This window comes from Abrus precatorius, unplaced genomic scaffold, assembly GCF_003935025.1.
Source record: "Abrus precatorius isolate BTA unplaced genomic scaffold, Abrus_2018 Scaffold9, whole genome shotgun sequence".
Lineage (NCBI taxonomy): Eukaryota > Viridiplantae > Streptophyta > Magnoliopsida > Fabales > Fabaceae > Abrus > Abrus precatorius.
This window is the reverse complement of record NW_020874439.1, coordinates 18,483,839-18,506,392: the sequence shown is the minus strand read 5'-3', so window position 1 is coordinate 18,506,392 and position 22,554 is coordinate 18,483,839. Positions and strand designations below refer to the sequence as shown.

Below are 22,554 nucleotides of genomic sequence, written 5' to 3'. Positions count from 1 at the left end.
AAATAGAGCTTCGTAGTAGCAAGCACGCCCAAGCCCTAGCAGCTAGCACAAGGGTGCTTCGAGAACATACATAGTCGTGCTTATGACCTTGTACGACTGTGCTTACCTGCGAGAAGCCCAACTCTCTAGGCGAGAAGCCCAACTTTCAAGAAACTTTAGGGTTTTCAAATCCTGATAAAAGAGACCTTGGGACAGCGGCTCAGGAGCCTGTTTTGACACTTTACACATCTCATTTTTTTATCTTGTTTTCATCCCTTTCGCACGTTTCACACATCCTCAACCTTGGTATTGACAGTCGCTAACAACTATTGGAGCTTTGGGAGTGCGTGGGATCAAGAGCTCTCCTCTTCTCTTTTCCATTTGAGACTTCTTTAGTTTGTATTTACTTTTCAAGTTCTATAGATTTGTTTAGTGTTTTTCTGATTTCTTTTTACATTATGTCTGGCTAAATTCATAACTAGGACTATGGTTGCATAACTTTATGAAATATGTTTTATTAATAATAATTTCACATTTCCTTGCTTTATTGGTGTTTAACCTATTACGATATATTTATGTATTTGGAATTGATAACTCTTAAACATATCATAATTAATTATATCGTGGGCGACCGTGCCACATATGTAATAGATCTATTAGGTAAAAAGAGACAAAGAATTAAGTGGACTAAACTTAGTTTTTTTCTTTAATCGTTATTAAATTAACAACTTATAAGCTCTTTATACTTTCTCTTTTTTTTACCTTACATGACCAATGGGGTAATAATTTAAGAAAAAAACCGTTAATATTGCATGACTATTAAGTGTTAATAGATTAAATATTAGTGATTGTCAATCATAGGAAAAATAAAATTTGAATTAATCTAAAAGAAAATATAGAAAATTATAAAGAAATTATACACCTTAAGTTCTTCTTGATTAGTCTATTGTTAGAGGTTGCATTATTTTTAATTCTATTTTAATCACTTTCATAGTTGAATTCTTATTTTATTTAATTTCATATCCTTTAAGTTCAAACAATTAAATTAAAAAATTCTTAATAATTGAAAACAATTTTTATGAAATAATATTTCAAAAACTTATTTTAGGGTTTTTTGCCCTTTTAGGGTTAATTTAAAAAAATTTATCCAAAAAGGGCTTCATGGAAACAAATTCCCGGTTTGGGGTTAGGGGTCCACGTGGCAAGAGAATTGTCCCTCTTCTGGACGACACAGGTGCTGACGTGTCGAAATATGATAGTGTCGTCTCCTAATGGGACAACACTTAGCAAATCGCGACACGTGTCATCTCAAGAAGTAGTGTTGTCTTATTTGAGACGATTTTAATAGTATCCACTGCAGAGATGATTTTATTGCGACCAGTGGATAAAAATTTTGATACATTCTTTTGTCCAAATTAGAATGTGTATAAATACGACCATGGAGCTTGGGAAGAAATAGCATTGGCTTGGTAAGAGATAGCAAGTGTGGAGCAGGGATAGAAATCACAATCATAGAGCAATCAGGTTAGATTTTAAGCATTACAAATACATAATTTATTTTTAATGGTTATTAAGAATTTTTATGTTGAATAATAATATTTAAATTATTTATTTAATGGCTATTAAGTGTTAAAGTTGTAATTTAACTTTTTGTGTTATTTAAAAATTAAATATTTAAATATTTTTAATTACAAATGAATTTATAAATATAATTTATTATATTATAAATTAATTTTTAAATGAGCTTGGCTTATTTTTAATGCAGGATGAATGAAATTGTTGTTATATTATATTCAAATGGTAGAATATATGAAAGAAATGAAGGTATAATTTTTTAAGGGGAGAAAAAGATGATTAAGATAGAACGTAGGATCACACTTGAGATGTTTGAAAGGAAGATCCACACAAAACTGAAATTGTCTAGTTGTCACGTAATTTCTAGATTAATTTCACGAATTTTAGTTGGGACAAATGGTCGATATCATACAACTCTAGATGTAGGTGACGATGAAGACATAAACTGCATGATAAGTGCGTGTCAACAACCACATTATAGGAATATAGTTGAGATATATGTGGATGTTGCAGTCGGTGAAACATCTTCTGTTGTGGCACGTCCGTTAGAAGTGAATTTATCAATCTCACATATTCAGGAAAGTGATGATGATGATTATGCCACAAGAGAAGGTAATCTGAATTTATTTAATTTAAATTTTTAAAATTGATGCTGCAAATTTAATTAATAATATAAGTTTACAATGTATGATTTACAGATGAAGATGATTAATATGAAGATGAAGAAGATATTTCATTAAATAATTTGTCAGATACTGAGACAGATGATAATTGTGATTCAATGATCAATATGGAAGGTGTTGTAAGACTTAGTTCAACACAACAACAACATGGAGGTATGGTTCTAGATAGTGATTTAAATTATATATTTTCATTACTTATATTTGTAGTAATGTATAAATTGCTAATTAGGGTATAAGTTTGACGGATGAATTGTTGTAATGCAGAAACTACATTGCCCTTTTGAAATATAACTCCACATTATAGTTATATTAATTGGGAACACCCTGATCAAGAATTAGATTTTGTTGGTATGAATGACGCGCAATCATGGAAGGAAGAAGATGCATTATATGTTAGACAACTATTTGACACTAAAGAAGATGTAAGAATGGCTATAAAACATTATGCCATGAGGAAATATCAAACTTTTTTTGTGGTGGAGTCAAAAGTAACAACATATGTTGTGAAGTGTGTTAATCATAATAGTGGATGCTCCTGGAGAGTTCGAGCATCGTTGCCAAAAAATACAAACAAGTGAAAAATTATAAAGTGGGGTGGTGCCCATACGTGCATAAATGCTTCAATCTCTTAAGACCACCAAAAGTTGGATTCTAAATTTATTTGCTCATGCATTCTTGGTATGTCTAATCTTATATTAAATTTTATTATTTTGAAATAGAAAAAATATACTAATTTTCATCCTATTACATCCCAACAAATTTAAAAACTTCCTCATTATATGAGATGCAGGTATGGTGAAAGAAGAACCATCAGTGCCAATTTTGTTAATTCAAGAGAGAATTAGTGGTCAATTTGGATATTCAATTTTGTACAAGAAGGCATGGAAAGCAAAACAAAAAGCAATAGTTACTGTCTTTAGTGATTGGGACAAATCTTATGCTGCATTGCCAAGATGGTTAGAGTACATGCAATTACATGCTCCTGGATCTGTATACAAAATTGAAACAAATGATTATGTTGAAGGTCACATTGTGGATTATAGATATCGAGTTTTTCATCGGTTGTATTGGTCGTTCAAGCAATGTCATGAAACTTTCAACTTTTGTAAGCTTATAATACAGGTAGATGGAACATTTTTGTACGGTCAGTACCGACAAACTTTGCTAATTGCTACGACTCAAGATGGAAACAACTGTGTGCTTCCCATTGCGTTTGTCATTGTCGAAGGAGAAACCTTATCTGCATGAGAATGGTTTTTAGCCATAATTCGTATACATGTGACAAATAAGGCAGGGCTATGTTTGATCTCAGATCGACATCAAAGTCTAAAAGGTGCAGTCACTAACCCACATCTAGGTTGGCAACCTCCAAATGCTTATCATGTTTATTGCATTCGTCACATTGCAAGCAATTTCAATCGACGATTCAAAAATACCATGTTGAAGAAAAAACTAATTCAATTAGGTACATATTTTACTCATTTGATTCATTTAATTTTTAATAGATTTTGAATATTTAACCTTTACATTCTACCTTTTTCTGTTAAATGCAGGATATACACCATCAAAACAGTTTTTTGAATCTAAGCTTGGATAGATAATATACGTTTCAATGACAATCACTTGAAATTCAGACTTGGATAGATAATATATCAAAGATAAAGTGGAGCTTGGCTTATGATGATGAAGGACGTCGTTATGGACACATGACTACTAATTTGTCTGAGTCTATAAATAAAGTCTTGAACGGAGCAAAAAACCTTCCTATTACTGCCTTGGTCAAACCTACGTATGCTCGATTGGTAGAATATTTTGTGAAGCATGGTGAAACTGCAATGCATAAGGTTAACAATGGAGGAAGATACTGTCAGAAATTAATGGAAGCTATGGAAAGAAATCAACAAGAAGCATCTTCACATCAAGTTCGGCGGTATGACATACAAAGAACAAGGTTTGAGGTTGAGGAAGCTTTTAATCCAGTGACACAAAGGGGTGGTCAAAGGGATAGTCATATTATCCACACGTTATTGTGAATGCGGGAAATTTAAGACTCTTCAATATCCATGCTCACACGTCATAGCTGTTTGTGCTCATATGAGTATAGACTTTTGGCAATTTGTGGATCTTATTTATACTTTACATAATGTTGTGAACGCATATTCATCTCAGTGGTGACATCTTGGAAATGAAAATAATATTTTACAAAATACTGAGTGGATGTTAGTACCAGATGTAGAAAGAGCACAAGGTAAAGGAAGACCAAAGGCTACTCGAATTAGGAATGAAATGGATTGGGTCAAGTCACAACCACAACAAAGATGTAGGTTGTGTAGACAACCTGGTCATAACCAACGTCAATGTCCTCAACATAATGATCGTAATCATCACTAGGTGTAAGAACTTGTTGTGTTTCACTTCAAATTGTTGTTGTTAATGTTATTAAGGTATTAACATATTATGTTGTTAATGTGACCATATGTATTAACGTATCCTTTTGTTAATGTCAATGAGAGTGTAACTCATATTTCCTTGTTAATGTGATAAATAACACTGTTTTAGATAATAAGTCAAGTAATATATTATAGATAGAGTTCGTGTTCCAGTAATATTAATAAAAGAGCAACATAATATCCAGTAATATATTGTCTTATGATAGTAAAATCCTCTAGCAATGGAAGGTACCTAACTGGGACTCTACTAGAGGAATGATCAACCAACATGAACCCACCTATCAACCTCAGAATATAAGCTCTAGCAAAGCGAGTAAGCTGAAGTTCATTATGATTATGCATTGCAACATGTGTAAAGTGTTGGTCCAACAACTCAACTTCAAACTACTCCCCATAAATGCATCAGCAGGTGGTCTAATACCAAGCAAATCCTCCACAATTTGTGTCCTATCACCTCCTATAGCTGCAATCACTGTCTTTCCATCTATACGAAGCCTTGTCTAAATAGCAATATCCTGAAGAGTTATAGTACACTCTCCAGGAGGCATGTGGAAGATATGTGTCTCTGGCCTCCATTTTTCAACCAAGGCTGTAATAAGATGTCGGTCAATAGGAAAACATGTCAACTGAGCTACTCCAGCAAATCCAGCTGAGGTTAGATGAGGAATTATCTCCACTGGAACCCCTTCTATGCCAGCTGGTATGAAGTGACTCCTTCTCACCTTCAAAATTAAGTGCTCACGTCCATCCAAATATGCTCTGATACGTGAACAGACTGATACCTCAATAATGAACCATCCTCCGGGGTAGGATTTAAAACCCTACTCCACGATGAAGATGATGTCATCTAAAATAAAATTTGTCAACTTCGATTGAAATTATATAAATTAAAATGAATAGATTAAAAAAACATATAAGTTTATCATTTTATTTTTCATTACTACCTTATTTTTATTACAATTATTTAACTATAACAATAACAAAATTTCAAATTAACATAAAAAACTCTTTCATTTAATTATTATATTAAATAATTTTTAACAATTTAAAAACTTTTAAATATTATTTTACAATTATAATAAATAACTATAAATGTAATTACATGCACTCAATTAACTCTGATCAAGAATTTTTTATTTACTCTAAATTTCAAAAACTAATTATTATTTTTACTACATCTAATTTTATTTTATTTTTTGTTACAAATTCTTTATTATATCTTAATCTACCATCAAAATATAAAAATTTATTATTTCTTCGAAGTCGTATAAAATTTCAGCTATTCTACTGCATTCCATATACTTTTTTGTCATTACTATAGTTTTTATTTCTTTTTTCTGAACCGTATATCTTAATATCAAATTTTCTTTCCTCTTAATTTAACAATTAATTACTATAACAATTTATCTTAATATTTAATAATTAAAATATATTATTGACTTACTAAAATTTAAATTTAATACATTCTTTAACTAACAAATTATAAATATTTAATATTATATTATATAATTTCTAATACAATTTATTTAAAATTTTAAATCATAAACTTTCAAGCAAATATGTAATGTTTTAAATATATTTGATGATATACTTATTATATTATTTATTACTAATTTCTAATGAACTTATTTTTTAAAATATAATTATAATATAACGGTATATGTTATTTTTATCAATAATTTTAATAAAAATATGGTATTTACACATATTCAAAAACTAAATATTATTTTTACTACTAACGTTATTTTTTGTGTCAACAAACAACTAATAATTAAATACATATTATGGATTACTATAATTTATATTTAATATATTTTTAAACAACTAATTATAAAATAATAACAATTATATTATATAATTTTTCATAACATTATCTAAAATTTTATAGCTAACAAAATATAGAAATTAATTTTTTTAAATATTAAAAAACAAAAAAGTAATTGTGCATCTCCGCTAGAATGAACATAATATCAACTCTCTTCTTCAGGACCTCCACCGACTGCCACCCACCGTCACCTACTCAACCAGAAAATCTACACCTGCACCGTAATCTCAATATAAGATGCATGCAATCTCATATTTAAAAACTAAATTATATTCAATTTATTATTTCTTTTACCTTATAACAATTTTTTCTTCAAATTTCTAAAAACTCTGAGCCAACAAACGTGCCTAATGCTTCTTCTTTTTTTCTAGGAGCCTGAAATGAATGTTCTGCAACTGAGAAGCTAACGGAGAAGAAGAAAAGAGGAAGAAGGAGCCACGCCCAAACAGTTAAATTGTAACACCTTAAATTTAATTTCAATTAAATAATAATTTCACAAATCGGATAACCAAATTTTCATAAAAGATTTCGATATAAGTGAAGAGTTACAAATTAATATCAAATAACTGCTACAGAACTAGTTCAATTACAACAATTTTAAAATAAAATCTAAGTCCTATAGCAGTCCATCCATCCCTTCACTGAGTCCGGTGCTGATCATCTTGATTACCTGAAAAATGAATGTAAGGGTGAGTACTCTACACTATCCAAAAACACACAGTCAACATAGAGTCTCACCTCCAGTACTTTTCCAATACATTAAACAATTACATTCACAAGTAGCATTCCACGTCTATAAGTATAATTCATAAACTCATGCATATGTACGTCAGCCATATTCACTGCAGCACTGTGATTACAGATTTATACCATGAATGGTCGCCGGTTAACCCCGCCTCACGGATACCACGTGGGTATTCACAGGTCGGAGGTCTAGTCAGGAAGAGAGTGTGTGGCCTGTGGTGCACCCGTTCCGCAGTTGGTGTCACCACCACTCCTTCTTCTCCTAAGGTATTTCTACCATCCTCATCTCCCACATCCCCAGTGTATCGCTAAACTATTCACAGCACATTACAACGGCGCTAACACGTTCATTCACACTTATTTCATTCATGCATGCAATAGTTATGCTTACACACGGCACACAGCCTACATGGCACTATGCTCACATTCATTTCACATAACACGGCCCATAGCCCACATTTATTCACAATATTATTAATTCACCAATCAATGGCATTCCATCACACACAATTACCCTCACGGGGCCCAATTATTCTATCACACATCACATTGCATATCAATTTCCATCAAACACACAATTTCTATCTTCTATCTCAGCCACATTGCATTAATTATCAAAACACACAAGAATTACAATACATTGAGATAGGGTAGAGTCCCCCTTACCTTGGATTGACGTCCCACACTCAAATTCGACCATGGACGTGCTCCCTACATAGATTTTGGCCTAAAATACATGGAAAAACTCCATGAGAACTCCAAGAAATCGAGAAACAGAGAAAAAGGGATGAGAAACGGAACTCTAACTATTAAAACTCACCTCCAAGCGTTTCCTACACGGATTCAACCTTCAATCAAGCTCCTGAATGGCTTTGGAGGCAATTTAATCGGTGGAAAAGTGTTATGGGTCGAGGGATTCGAAGGGATTTTTGAGAAATAACTTCTCAAATCCTAAACCTCCTTTAAATCTTTTTCTGGTCACGACACTCTCGCTACAGCCCTCGCTGCAGCGACACACCCTCACACTACAGTGAAAATATCAGACGAAACTGCACCCTGGTTTCTGCAGAATTTCGCTACAGCAGACCCTCTTGCTACAGCGAGACTGCATCCAGAAATGCACCATAAACTGTCGCTACAACAAGACGTCTTTCGCTACAGTGAGAAGGCGACAGTTCTGGTCCTTCATCCTAGGGCCCTTTCGTTACAGCAAGAATCCTCTTGCCATCACGCCCTGCACTTAGGCACTTAGCCCATCTTAACCCTATACAGTCATGCATACACATAAATACACACATTCATGTACTTAATACACATAAACATCATTATCAAATAAATCAACACATATATGAATATATATATATATATATATATACATATATATAATAATAATAATTAATATTACCAAAATTCGGGGCGTTACACAAACTGCAATGCCACGTGGACTAATCACGGTTGTGTCATCCCTGACGCAGCTGACACTGAAGTCGGCTCTGGACCAGCCGACACTAAAGACGACTCTTGACTAGCTGACACTAAAGGCGGCTCTGGATCAGCCGACACTGAAGACGGCTATGAATCAGCCGACACTCCTATAATTTACACACGTGTCTCATTTTCTTCCCTATTCGTTGATTGTTTTTGAATTATTTTAAATTTTTTTTTGCGTTTAATTGGTGTCGTCCAGAAGAGGGACGATTTTCTTGCCACGTGGACCCAACCCCAGACCGAGAATTTGTTTTCATGAAACTCTATTTGGATTTTTTTTTAAAATTAACCCTAAAAAGGAAAAAAAAAATCTTTATTTTACAACATTTTATTACTTTTCGACAGATACACTTTACTATGAACAACTCTCTTAATAATAGAAGCAAATAACAGCAAAAGAACTTTATAGGAGAAACTCTATTTTTTTTTTTCTTCTCCAAATTTTTCTTTGTATGTAACACTCGAAATAGGATGCATTAGTCCTATGGAGAAGGCTTGTATTTATACGTAAAGCCTTAGCATTTCATCTCCACATTCTGCCACCCAAATTGGAGGAGACTTCTTCTCACCTTCAGTGGTAGCAAGAAAATAGGAAAACATACTCTACTAATTTTCTTTTATTTGTATTTACTGCTATTAACTCATTCATGCCACAAAAGTGACTTTACTTACGGCTATAACATTCGTCACCTCTTTCATCTTTGTTGTTGGCATATGGCATAAGTTGCACAGCCCAAATCCAAAGGCCTCAACAAATAGAAGACTTTGAATCTACATTTTTTAGTTTTAAAGAAGAGAAATAAATATAATTAGAGAAAGAAAAGGTAAGAGTTTGATTCGGTATGCACAGATACAGTGAAATCAAAAGATATTTATATATATATATTCATGTATCAAACAGTTAAATTTGGTTACCAATGGATACAAAATCAAGCAACCGAATCTGACTATGTGCAACTGATGTTTAACTACTTTTTATTTATTTGTGCTGTTGACTACTCGTCCAAACCCACCCAAATAGCTAAAAATGTGAGTCGATTATTTCAAATATGGCAGTCCACCCCTGTTATGCACAACCTAAAAGGTAGTATATTTATAATTTACTTTCAACCATAATCATTTTTATTTACATAAAATTTCTCCACCTAATATTGCCTAAAAGTAGACCTTCCGTTCCTATTTACAAGTTTCTTTCAATTAAATTCCATGTATTAAAGAAAGTTATTAATATTAGGTAATGTATTAATTTTGAATAAATAATTATAATATTTTATGTTTATTTTCATTTAATGTTAGATTCGGTTATCACATTAATTATTAAAAAATTTAAAAAATAATATTACAAAGGATAGATAAGAGAAAAAATAATAAATACTTAGAATTTATTAAGAAAATCTTATATTAAGGATCATAATTTTTTTTAAATTATAAAAAAAATTGAGGAAATATGGCAATTAGCAATTTGATAAATAAACAAATAAATAGAACCAGAAAAAGGAAAATCATATAGCAATATGTAATGAGTATTTAATTTTTTAAAAATCATTTGTGTCGATTCTAGTTGCATCATCTCACCTAAACTTCGTAAATGTTTAGATTTTATTTTATTTTTAATAAAAAGCTTATAGATTGTCTGCCAAAAAGGTTCTCACATCGACAAATGATTTGAAGCCACATTCATGTGGGATAAGATTCTAATTTTACCAGCTAGAATAACCTTTGTTAGCAGATATTTAGATATTTAAACACAAATTCATTTGACAATTAAAATTTTGTAAAAAAAAATGAAAAGATTAAAATTAAGAAAAACCAAGTTAACTATTTTCACTAAAAAAACACCTAGTAATATATAACATAAGTTTAACAATATTAACATCTAAAACTGTATTTACAAAATTTTAAAATTATAAGAACCTAATTTAAAATACAGAAGAATTATAAAAGCTTAATTAAAAACTTAATAAAACCAAAAAGATTTATTATGATCCTATATGTTAAGGTGAGATACTTAATTATAGCAAATTGGTATGGAATAGGGTGAAAACAATCACTACGTAGAATATTCATATAGAAGATAATAGGAGGAACATGCAAGAATTATTGTGACGAATGTAAAAGAACCTGAACTTTATCTCTGTTTCTTTTTTTCTTTTGTTCTGTACCTATCTCATTCTTTGTTCCTTGTTAATATTACTAGTAATGAACAAGACACATTTCTAACTTATTTGGATGCCTGTTGAAAATGCTGGAATCAATTTTGAACATTTTGATGAACGACTTCAATTCCAACAGTCGAGTTAGAGGTAGAATAAAACTCTTAAGTTCTAGCAAAATCGATTTTGACTTTTGCAAAGTATTTAACGCGCTTGGTTCTGCATAAAAAAGAAATCAGTAAATGTGCGTTTAATTTTCTAACACTATACTGTGCTGAGTTGAAATTAAGTCGCTTTTTATATATCTATCCTTCAATTAAACACGCCATTAGTGGATAAATAAAAGCAACATTTAAGCATTGAAAAATGCGTGAACAAGTTGCTTTAACTCAAGTTTGTTAACTAATTCTATCAAATGTAAAAAACTTCCATTATCATAATACACTTAAATAATATATTTACAAGCAAATGGTAATCACTTCCTTTAATCAAATACAAAATCATAATAATCTTATTTACTATCTACCTAGATCTGAATGTGTCAAATTCGTCAATTCTGCTCTTCATTCCTTCATCTTCAGAGGTCATTACAGTTGTTAGTCTTGGTTAGGTCTCAGGCTAATTCAACTTGACTCAGTTGATTAGTAAATTCCACCACTCAACCATGCCTGCTGACAGTTTAGCTCGCTGTAGATGATTCTTTAGATTTTTCTATCACCGTGTCCTTTTTGTCTGAGTTGCTTGTCTCGCCAGTTTGTGTTTGACTAGTTTGTGGCTGAGTTGAAACCTGAGTATCTGAAGCAATTCCCAGAACAACCAGTATAGCCCTGAACACAAATTCAACGACTCAGAATAAATATTGTTGGCAAACACAATAAACAAAGTGCACCCCCCCCCCCCTTTCTGTTTTTTTAAGAAGAAACAAAAAAACATAATCCACCCTCAAAATGAAATATGAATAGGGCAGAGGGGGATATAAAAGATGGTAAAATTCAAGGCATCGTTATGCATAATGAATTCATTAACCTGGGAAGTTTAGATTGTATATCCGGCTGGCTAGCATGAGCAATCAATGGTGCCTTTAGGGCTGCAATTTTATTTAATGCACTTTCCAATTGTGCTGGAGGCAGCTGCTTGCAAGCATACAACATCAGAAAAAGTATTAGAAGACATTTTCTAAAATTTAAAAGGTTTTCAGAAAGACCATCCAAAATTCAGGAAAGGGCATAAGAATAATGGAACACTTGAACCCAAAAATAATAGGATATATAGTATGCATTTTTTTCTTATTCCTTTTTAGGTTCCCTTTTGCTAAAACTTCCTCATCCAAAGAAAAAATATTCTAAAATAAATTAGTCAAAAATAAATAAAGGAAAATGCAATGACATCACTTAAGGTGATAATTAAATGTGAGAAATATATTATTTAAAAAAGAAATAAAAATTAAATGCATTTTTCATTTTATTTAAACTCTTCTCAAAGACATTGAATGTCATCTAAAATATTTTAAAGAACAGAGACCATGCAACCCTCCTCACTTCAAAAAGGTAAGTAAATAAATAATAATCTAACGACTGCAGTCATATTACCATATTGTATAATTAATCCAGCACACATAGAGCTCCACGAATAGTTCACAAGGAAATGTAAAAAAGTCTTGTAACTTAAAAGAACAAAGTATAATTTGAGAGTAAGGAAGGGCAGAAGTATGACATCACTCCGTTGTGTTGAATCTAAGTTGGAGCTTATAATTTGGAAACGAATACTGGTTACAATGAACGCAGCATAGTATTCTTAAACATTATACTTGTATCGACTAGTTGTGATGGGCTTGGTAGTTTTCATGAACTCATGGGTTCAAATCTCATTGCCACTGATGTAACCAATACACACAACATTAATACTAGAAATTATGAGAATGCTGTTGCTACTGTATCTCAGATTTCTTGTCAGCCCCTTGATGAATCTTCCTATATGATACTAATAACTGATATTTTCATCCTTCTTGAAGTTAGACATACATCATATAAAATAGGTATGCAAGGGTGCAATGATGAAGTATGACAACGAAAATTATTTCAGAACATTATATGATGGATGTTAAGATGTCCTATAACTGCTAAAAATACAGTCAAAATACTCCATAACCCTCCTCCTTCAAGCTAACTTTTGGGAGAGAGTTGAAGTCCAATTTTCTTGGAAGTCGCCTACAAATATCTAGTCCTGTTGGATCACCTGCAAATATCCTAAGCTTACAAACTTCACACACTAGATGTCCAGTCTTGAGTGTCAAAGGATGTTTTAATGCTCTTTATAAGACTTTCTAACCCTCCTTTTTCGAGCTAACTTTTGGGAATGAGTTAGGCCCAATTTTCTAATAATATATAGATAAAAAAATGAATATCTAAATCACATAATTTAATTAAATATAAACTTAAAAGTTATAGATTGAAGATTCAATAGAAAACATAATTAGTCAAACTATCCATGTAGAGATAAGAGAACACAAATGGAAGAACATTTTTTGAAAAAAATTAAAAAGATCAAGAAAAGTTATCCGACTTTAATTGTATGTAAAGTACTTTGCAATAAATAACACTGAAGTATTAGTTATAGTTCATAGTGTTTGGATTTATAGTTGGATAGATGAAACTTAGACCCTTACCATGTTTAATAGATTTTCTATAAAATATGATATGATATTCATTAATTTTTAAAAAATCATTAAAAAATTAATTTTATACCATTTTACATAAAAAAAGTTAATAAATGTTTTATTAAACTATTTTATTTTAATATATTATATATTATGAATAAAGTTGAAAATGAATTTTAATAAAATTATTTTTAGGTAGTAACACAATTAAAATGTTTATTTAAATTAACCTCACTTAGATTTATATTGAAATGAGTAATTTTGTCAAAAGATATAAAAATTCATTTCTAGTGCTAAACGTGAACCAAAACTGAAACTGCAGCTAGCTCACGAAGTATCAAGAGAACAGAGAATGCGAAACACCAACTGAAACAGGCAAACAGTAGCTCATAAAGCACCAAAACAAAAAATGCAAACCACCCATGCAGAGAACACCCAAGGTCAGAGAACATGAACATGGAGAACGCAGACCACCCACACAAAAACACACCTAGAGAATGTGAACTACCGATGCAGAAGTGCCCAACAGAGTCACCCACGCAGAAGCACAAACACGAAGATGCAGTCACGCAGGAAGTGGTCACCGCATGCGATATGGTTCTAATAGTATATGTTAAAATGTCTCACATTATCTAGAATTAGAGCTAGAATATTCCTTATAAGGGCTACGGTAGTCCTCTTTATATGAGCTAACTTTTGAGAGTGAGTGACCCAATTTTCTTAACATGGTACCAGAGCTTATCAAGTTTGAATGTTGAGTTGCCCACAGATGTCCAGTTCTGCAAATTTCACGCACCAAATGTCCAATTTTGGACGTGAGGGGGCTGTTAAGATGTCTCACATTGGCTAGGACTAGAGCCAAAATATTCCTTATAAAAACTAGGGTAGTTCTCTTCCTATGAGCCAACTTTTCACAGTGAATTAGGCCCAAGTTTCTTAATGAAAACCAGGTTATTTTTTAGCTGGGTCATTATATCCGACCTAAACAACCAGAATCGGATCGGATTGTAGATGCCACGATCTTACAAGAAAAGATTGCAATCCTGAGCTATCTTGGCCGACTCTAATCCTGTTTGCGATCCAAATTGTGGAGGCTGAGCAAGATTGTGTGATCTCACAATTAAGATCGCGATCTTGACAACATTGCCCACAACAATGGGCCTCCAATCAAGGTGTAAAGGAGAAAGAAGAAATGGAAAGGGAATATAATTGAGAAACAAATTTGGTTAGAGAGAATGTGTATGGATCTAACAATGGGTAACTTTCATGAGGAGATTGGAGATGAAGGTGTTCTGGAAATTTTGGGTTATGGCTGTTGCCCTTGGGGCTGAGAATCCCTTCTCTGATACATTTTCTGTTTTAGTATTTCCTTTCTTGAGTATGTGTTTGATACTCATTACCAGTATAATCAAATTCTGGTAGCGGTTTTCTCTCAGTGAATCTTGTTAGACAATAAAAGTCTCACATTGGTGGGTTAGCAATAAATTGTAAGGTATATAAGCAAGAGGAGCCATGAGTTTAAATAGCCAAGGCTTTTTAGACAAACAGACTACTCAACTGAAGTCAATTCTCTCCACACACTTAAATTGGGCTCACAATTAAGTTCTAATAAAATGAGTAAACACAGAAAACAATACCTGAAGCAAAATGTCAAATGATTGTGGTTTTGTCAACTGCACACACTTCAAGAATCCCACCCACAACTTTGGGTATTTCCATATCTGCAGCAATTCATTAAGTGACATATAAGTGCACTAAAAAAATGAATTAATTACCAAAAAAGTATTATATACATACTCACCTGCTTGGTCACAAGGCGAGAAAGAATTCCCATGATAAAGTCCACCTATAGCAATTAATATAACTCAATAGTTTGTACAAATGGATAAATCAAACAATAAGAACAGACAACTAGGAAGGAGGGTTGACTCTTGGAAAATAAGGAATTAAATCAATCAAAGGTAGCTCTCAAAAGGGAAAAGATAAACAGCAAAGCGTTAATGAATATCTACTATAGTGCTTCAAAACTTTAGTTATATGCATAAGTAGTAAACAATCAACTACCAGTTGGATTCCTGAATTCTGGTACACAATAAACCATCAAACATGTTTCTTTGCATTATTACATTTCTGTGGATAAGTAGGTTTATTACCAGAGTTGGAAAAGCACCAATTGCTTGTAATACTGTACGCATGAACAGTAAAGGAGGAGGAATCTGCTCAACCTGCAGGGAACAGCATTTAAGTTGTGATGTCAAGTTGAATATGCAGTCCAAATATATAAAACAATTTCCATATATCACACCAATTGATTCAAAACTCTGGCAAGAACTTCTTGAGTAAAAACTTGCCGCTGCTCAAAGCAAGCATTGCATGCATCTGTGACCTGCATATAAACACTTAGTTATGCAAAATGTATCGTCATTGTTTGAATAAACCTAATAAATAAACCAATGATCATAAGACACCTACCTTTTTTAAGGGAATTCCGTCTCTTTCAGGATCAATTCCATGAATAGCAATTAAAACTTCAGCCGGAGTGAGCACTGGACCAGATTGTGATGATCCCTGTGCAACAACTCTGCGATTAATTCAATTACAAACATGCCCTCACAGTTCAGAACTCTTTTTATTTATATTAGAATACCGTATATGGTCGAGGATTCGAAAGAGTAGGTTAATGTTAAACTTGAGTTGTAGAGGGAGACTTTAGAATCTAAGAGTTTTCGCTTGGGTAGAAGTAAGACAGTGTACATGCATTATAGGTTTAGCAAAAAACAAGATGAGGAGCATACGTTGAAAGTTAAACTTGGAGAGAATATTATACCACAAGTTTCTAGTTTTAGGTACTTGGAATCAATTATACAAAATGATGGAGAAATTAATAAAGATGTTACTAACAAAAAACAAGCTAGGTGGTTACAATGAAGAAAAGTATCAAAAGTTATTTGTGACCATAAAGTACCTATCAAGTTGAAAGAAAAATTTTATCATACTGCAATGTGATCTGCTATCTTATATGGTAGTGAATGTTAGGCCTTAAAAGGAATAATATGAGAAAAAGGTGAAAGTGGCAGAAATGAAACTACTAAGGTGAATGAGTGGACACACGAAAAATGATAGGATATAAAATAATAGTATATGAGTGAATATTAGAGTAGCATCTATAATGGAAAAAATGACTGAAAATCGTCTAAAGTGGTTTAGTCATGTGCAGAGAAAACCTTTAGAAGCATCAGTAAAGAGAATAAATTGCATAACTTTTAGTTAGGTAATGATGGTTCGAGGGAGACCCAAAAAACTTTAGACAAAGTTATTAAGAGAGACTTTTTGATTAACTAAATTTTTAAAGATTTGATTCTTGACCAAGCTTAATGACATTATGTGATCCATGTAGTCGACCTCAGTTAGTGGGATAAGACTTGGTTGTTGTTGTTGTATTGTAGAGTGTATTTCATGCAAGCTTTGTTGATCATGAAAATTAACTCCTAAATACTACCAAGTTCTAAATTTCATATGTAGAGCTAATCCTAACAAATAAGGTATTTTTATTGGATTTTTATGAGAAATTAATTAGAAAAACAATATTATTTAGAAGGTGCAAAGTCTAAAGAAACTTAGACAAATAAAAGTACTTGCAAGGTCAATAGTGTCCATGAAGAATACTTGTTATAGTAAAATGTCAGGAGTTTGCTGAAGGATGGACATAACCTATGTGGGGTGCATTCAATAAGTTGTTTCTTGAACTAAGTTAGTTAGTAAAAAAGGACCAAGTATCTAAAACTTTTGCAAGTGTTCACTTCTAGGCATTTGATTTCTAAACAATTTTATAACTCATTTGGACTTTTCAGCTTGTTTCAGTGAGGGTTTTGCTGTGAACTTTGAAAACAAAATTCCACCTCCTTGTGTTTTCCCTGTGTATCTCAATTACAACTTCAAATGCTTCAAAGCTTACATTCCATGTACTGGGTTCTAGCTCCACTTAAGCTTTAAGTGATGTCCCTGAGTCCAACATAGACTTGCATTCCATATACTGTTCTACTGACTAATTATTGTAAGGAAGAAATAGTACCTGCAATATGCGACCAAGTGCTGCTTGGAACTTCTCCAAAGGAAGATTCACAATGTGAGGAAAAATCGGCATTACCTGTCAAAAGAATTGTTAAAATATGTGCACCGAATGAAAAGAGATGCCATTCAAGATAATTAAAAGGAAAAAGCAATAACAATATACCTAAGATAAATAATTGTTAAATCAAATCCATTGATGGCTTCAAAATTTTTCTTGATACAAACAAATAACAATTTAAAAAACAATTAAATTTACATCCAATTTAAAGAAAAATAGGAAGAACCTCGTCATTTGATAGGAATGGTAATATCGGAATAAGAACCTCTGCATCCTGTAAAAGATCAACCATGTATTAACCAGAATAACTAGTTTCACTGTGAAACTGGTAAGGTAAGATTATAATACCTTAAGTTTTGAATCATGCAACCTTTTCACAGTAAATACTAAATCCTTAGAAGGGGTCGTACCATCTGTAAGTGTATGCAACACCTGACATGATTAATATAAAATTATCAACATTCAACATATTATTAAAAAATTCAACACTGGTTAAAAATTATATAACGTAAAACAGTACACCTGCATTAAAAGATTCTCGCTTCCATTTGGGGGATCAGAAATAATTTCAAGGAGATCTGAAGATGAGCCCATTGTCCGCACTAGTATTGGAATTTGACGATGTACTGCCTGCAGCATACAACCAACAATATAACCTAGTGACAGAATAGCAAAAGTTGACAATATCCACTAGATCTCAAATTCCAAAAACTGAAACCTGTTTCACTGCCTTTGATGTGCTTCTATAGATGACAAATATTTGGCGAAAAAGAGAATGTTTCTGTCATCGCAGAGCATCAGTATGTTACGTATCTTACGTTCAATCAAATAACAAGACATAAGTAACAAAACATTAGAAACATTGAAGGATTTATATTAGGAAATAAAACAATACCTTCGTACACAAAGCAAAGTACAATGACATGCACCTCTGAGCCTCAGAAACTGAAACTGGCGAGACACTCTCAGATGAGCATGGTTGATGATTATCTGAGACATCTTTAGTGTTGCCACTTAATGATGATTGTTCATTTGAAACCTTTTCAATATCAGGACCCTGAACATGAAAAAGAGAAAAAAAAAAAAAAACATATCATATGTAGTATACAACAATAAAAGATAGCACAAACTTCAGTCAACAGGACTATAATCAGAAAAAGTAAATTCATAAGCATGTGAATACCTTCTGTGAATCAACAATGGACCCTTCAGCATCAGTTGCCTCAGATGCATCAGCACTCATCACTGAGAAAAGCATTTCTTTGGCAAAATCTTCTATTTTCAGAGAAATGGATGGCAAAGGATAAAGCTTATTTGCCACCTGCAAGAAGAGCTCAAAATGTAAGATATGCACTCCTGCAGTCAACTAAATATTTCAACAGGAATTTATGCTTAACGTACCAGACGTATTGCCTTCATTCGTACTTCTTCCATGTGATGCACTGCACTCTTTCATTGGAAAAAGAAAAATTCAAAATTGAGATCGAATGTGTGATCAAGAAAATAACAATTACTAAGGCAAAAAAGGTTTAAAAACTCAGTTTCTAAAAATCAAGACAAGCATGAGACAATATCATTAAGCCACCCACTTAAAAGTTCAATTTAAACATATGAGGAAAGCAAAACAACGATAACAGAAGAATTATTGTTGTAAATCTGTGATGTAAACATATGATTGATGCTGCCTATAATTCAGAAACTGATTCTCTCTCATAATTATTGGATATTTCCATAATTAGGCCAAAGAATATTTTGTAGATAATTACCCCGATACCGTACAGATTTATTCTTTCCCAGTTACTAGTTTTAGGATTATTTTTCCCTATAAATAGATTTACAAATTCTGTAAATGAATTATCAAGCAATAATACATTCTTTTCTCATATGCTCTGTTTCTGCTTTGTTCTCAACTTGGTATTAGAGCTCCTGATCTTGGGGGTTCTGCTTCCACTAAATTTGAAACCACCTTAATTGCGAACTGTTGCACCTCAATGTGCATTTTTTTCTCTCTTCTCATGGTTAATGATGACCAGATATCTACAACTCAACCCATAGCTGTTCTGGGCCCCAATGATCTTCCCATATTGTAGGTTCATATCGCCTTGATAGACATTCATATGCACAACACTTGGGAGCGTAAGATCAATCACATTGAAGGGCAAGTGCCAGGAAGGCTGACCCTAAGCTTGAGGCTTCGGAAGATGAAGATGCACTCATATTGACATGGCTATGGCATTCTATGATTCCAGAAATCAGCAAGAACTGCATGTCTTTTTGCCCAATACTATGGAGATATGGGATAATTTGTGTGAAACATACTCTATGAAACAGGATGTGGCTGCCTGTTATGAGTTGGAAAATAAGATTTTCAATACAAAGCAGCGAACTCTCTAGATGACTAATTACTATGGGATTCTAAATGGGCTTTTGATCGAGTTGAACCAGTACCAGAACCTGAATATGATCCCATTCAGATTCAAATTTTGGGAAAGGAGAAACTTCCATCACTTACAGAAGTATTTTACACTGTCCGTGGTAAGAAAAGTTGTAGGGTGGCCATGTTAGAAGAGAAATTTAGTGAGGGCTCAGCGTTGGCCTCGAGAAAAACACCCACTGGCAGAACTTTTGGGAAGCCCAACCAAGAGGATCATTGGTGCTTATATTGTAGGAAAACTGGCCACACTAAGGAGACTTGATTTAAGCTACATGGAAACGACAAGGTTCTTAGCCATTTTGGGGGATTGAAAGGACGAGGTCCAATCTAGACAATGTTAATACAGATACAGCACCACCTACGGAAATTCCTGCCCCTTCCAAATCTGAGCTAGAACAATTACAAGCACAAGCACTCATTGCCTCCTCCCCAAGTAAGCCATCCCATACATGATCTCTTGTCATGAATGGTAAAAATTCCAATTTTTCATCATTTAATACTTCTTGAACTGTACCTGTGGATATATGGATAATAGACTCTAGGGCTTCTGATAATATGACACCTAATGTCTCATTTTTCTTTTCTAAGTCCACCTTAATCGGTAAGCACAATATCACTGTTGCTAATGGGTCCCAAATTCCAATTGTTGGATCCAGTAATAATTGTCTTCAAAATCCCTTCAGTTAAATAATGTTCTACATGTTCCTAACCTTTCTAATAACTTAATCTCTATCCACAAAATTACCTAAGATTTAAACTGTGTAGTCACCTTTTTCTCAACCCCCCCCCCCCACACCCACCCCAATTGTGTTTTCTAGGATCTTGCCTCACCAAGGATGATTCGAGTTGTTAAGAAACAGGACAGGTTATGTTACTTAAAGACTGCCTGGAATGAAGACAATGCGAGAAAAGTGTTCAATTCCTACTCAGAGTTAGCTAGTCCAAAATTTAGTTTCAGCAAGGGATGGAAACAGGCTAGGCTTTGCATACATAGGCCTGGTCTGTTTACTAATTTTGAAGCTTGAGCTTGACATATTACCTATCATAGGCTTTTTATTAAGCCTAACCTAACCTTTTCAAAAGCCTGATTTGGCCTATTAGCCTTGTTAACGGCCTATTTCATAACATTCAACAGGTCATTAAGCTTCCTTGTAAATAAGCTATTAAACCATATAAATAGGTATGTCTTTTTAAAAATCACAAGACATATAAAAATAAACTATTAAAAAAATGATTTAACACCTTGAATATATATAATAAAATTACATATTCCTATTTATCACTTTCAAACCACATAGACGTAATATGTAAAATTATGTTACATATTATTAATCTATTATGTAATATATTATATTATAATAATTTAATCTATTATTATATTATAATTTTTATATAAAATTATGTAATATATTATTATAAATTTTTAATAGGCCATTATAATAGGCCTAATAAACTTTTTATTAAGCTTAAACCTGACCTATTTAATTAATTAGGCTTTTTAAAAAGCCTAAATTAAGCCTATTGAGTCCATCAATATCCCTTAGACAGTGCAGAAGGCCTTAAAAGATGAAAATTGAGTTCAAGCCATGAATGAAGACATGAGAGCTCTAGAGAAAAATGCAGTGTAGGAGATTGTAGAAAGACCCATAGACAAGAAAGTTGTTGGTTGCAAGTGGATATACACTGTCAAGTATCACTCGAATGGCACCCCTGATCGGTACAAGGTGAGGCTTGCTGCAAAACAATATACTCAAACTTATGGGATTGATTATGAAGAAACTTTTGCACCGGTGGCAAAGATGAACACTGTTAGGATCATTCTATCATTAGTAGTACATCTTGGATGGAAACTAAACCAGTATGATGTTAAAAATGGTTTTTTGCATGGAGACTTGGAGAAAGAGGTGTATATGGATATCCCACCTAGGTATGGTCCGAGTGATGGTGAAAACAAGGTATAGAGATTAAAGAAGGCTCTCTATGGACATAAACAATCTTCCCATGCATGGTTTGAAAGATTCACTCAGGCTATGGTGTCCTTGGGATACACACAAAGTCAAGGGGATCATACATTTTTTTAAAAAACATTCAAAAGGTGGCAAGCTAACTCTTTTGTTTGTGTATGTGGATGACATGATCATTGCAAGTGATGATGAAGTGGAAAAACAGCAATTGAAGGAAGAACTAGCTGCTCAGTTTGAGATGAAAGACTTGGGAAAATCAAAGTACTTCCTTGGAATTGAGTTTTCCTATAAGGTATTTTCATTTCACAAAGAAAGTATGTTCTTGATCTCCTCAAGGAAATAGGGAAACTTGGTTGTAAGGCCAACGGATCACCTACAGAACAAAATCACAGAATTGGAAACAATGAGAGCCCACCTGTGGACAAAATGCAGTATCAGAGACTTGTGGGAAAGCTAATTCATCTAGCACATACT

The 22,554-nt window shown here is 32.9% G+C and overlaps 1 protein-coding gene across 4 annotated transcripts in view; it reads right to left on the bottom strand.

Annotated features, from left to right (window-relative positions):
- Positions 1-11,285: 11,285 nt before the first annotated feature.
- Positions 11,286-22,554, bottom strand: part of LOC113849600 (symplekin) — a 28,596-nt gene continuing 17,327 nt past the window's right edge. For 2 of the 4 annotated variants that reach the window (XM_027479609.1, XM_027479610.1), the window contains exons 13-27: positions 19,084-19,131; positions 18,866-19,003; positions 18,578-18,739; positions 18,401-18,463; positions 18,205-18,312; positions 18,031-18,114; positions 17,909-17,956; positions 17,626-17,700; positions 16,026-16,121; positions 15,859-15,939; positions 15,707-15,778; positions 15,355-15,399; positions 15,191-15,274; positions 11,924-12,027; positions 11,286-11,724 (exon numbers count right to left, since the gene is read on the bottom strand). In XM_027479609.1, the coding sequence (XP_027335410.1) occupies positions 11,577-11,724; positions 11,924-12,027; positions 15,191-15,274; positions 15,355-15,399; positions 15,707-15,778; positions 15,859-15,939; positions 16,026-16,121; positions 17,626-17,700; positions 17,909-17,956; positions 18,031-18,114; positions 18,205-18,312; positions 18,401-18,463; positions 18,578-18,739; positions 18,866-19,003; positions 19,084-19,131 (1,356 nt within the window). In that variant the 3' untranslated portion in view covers positions 11,286-11,576. Of the gene's footprint in view, positions 11,725-11,923; positions 12,028-15,190; positions 15,275-15,354; positions 15,400-15,706; positions 15,779-15,858; positions 15,940-16,025; positions 16,122-17,625; positions 17,701-17,906; positions 17,991-18,030; positions 18,115-18,204; positions 18,313-18,400; positions 18,464-18,577; positions 18,740-18,865; positions 19,004-19,083; positions 19,132-22,554 lie in introns of those variants that run through there. The other 2 variants (XR_003502116.1, XM_027479612.1) reach the window with 2 other exon arrangements.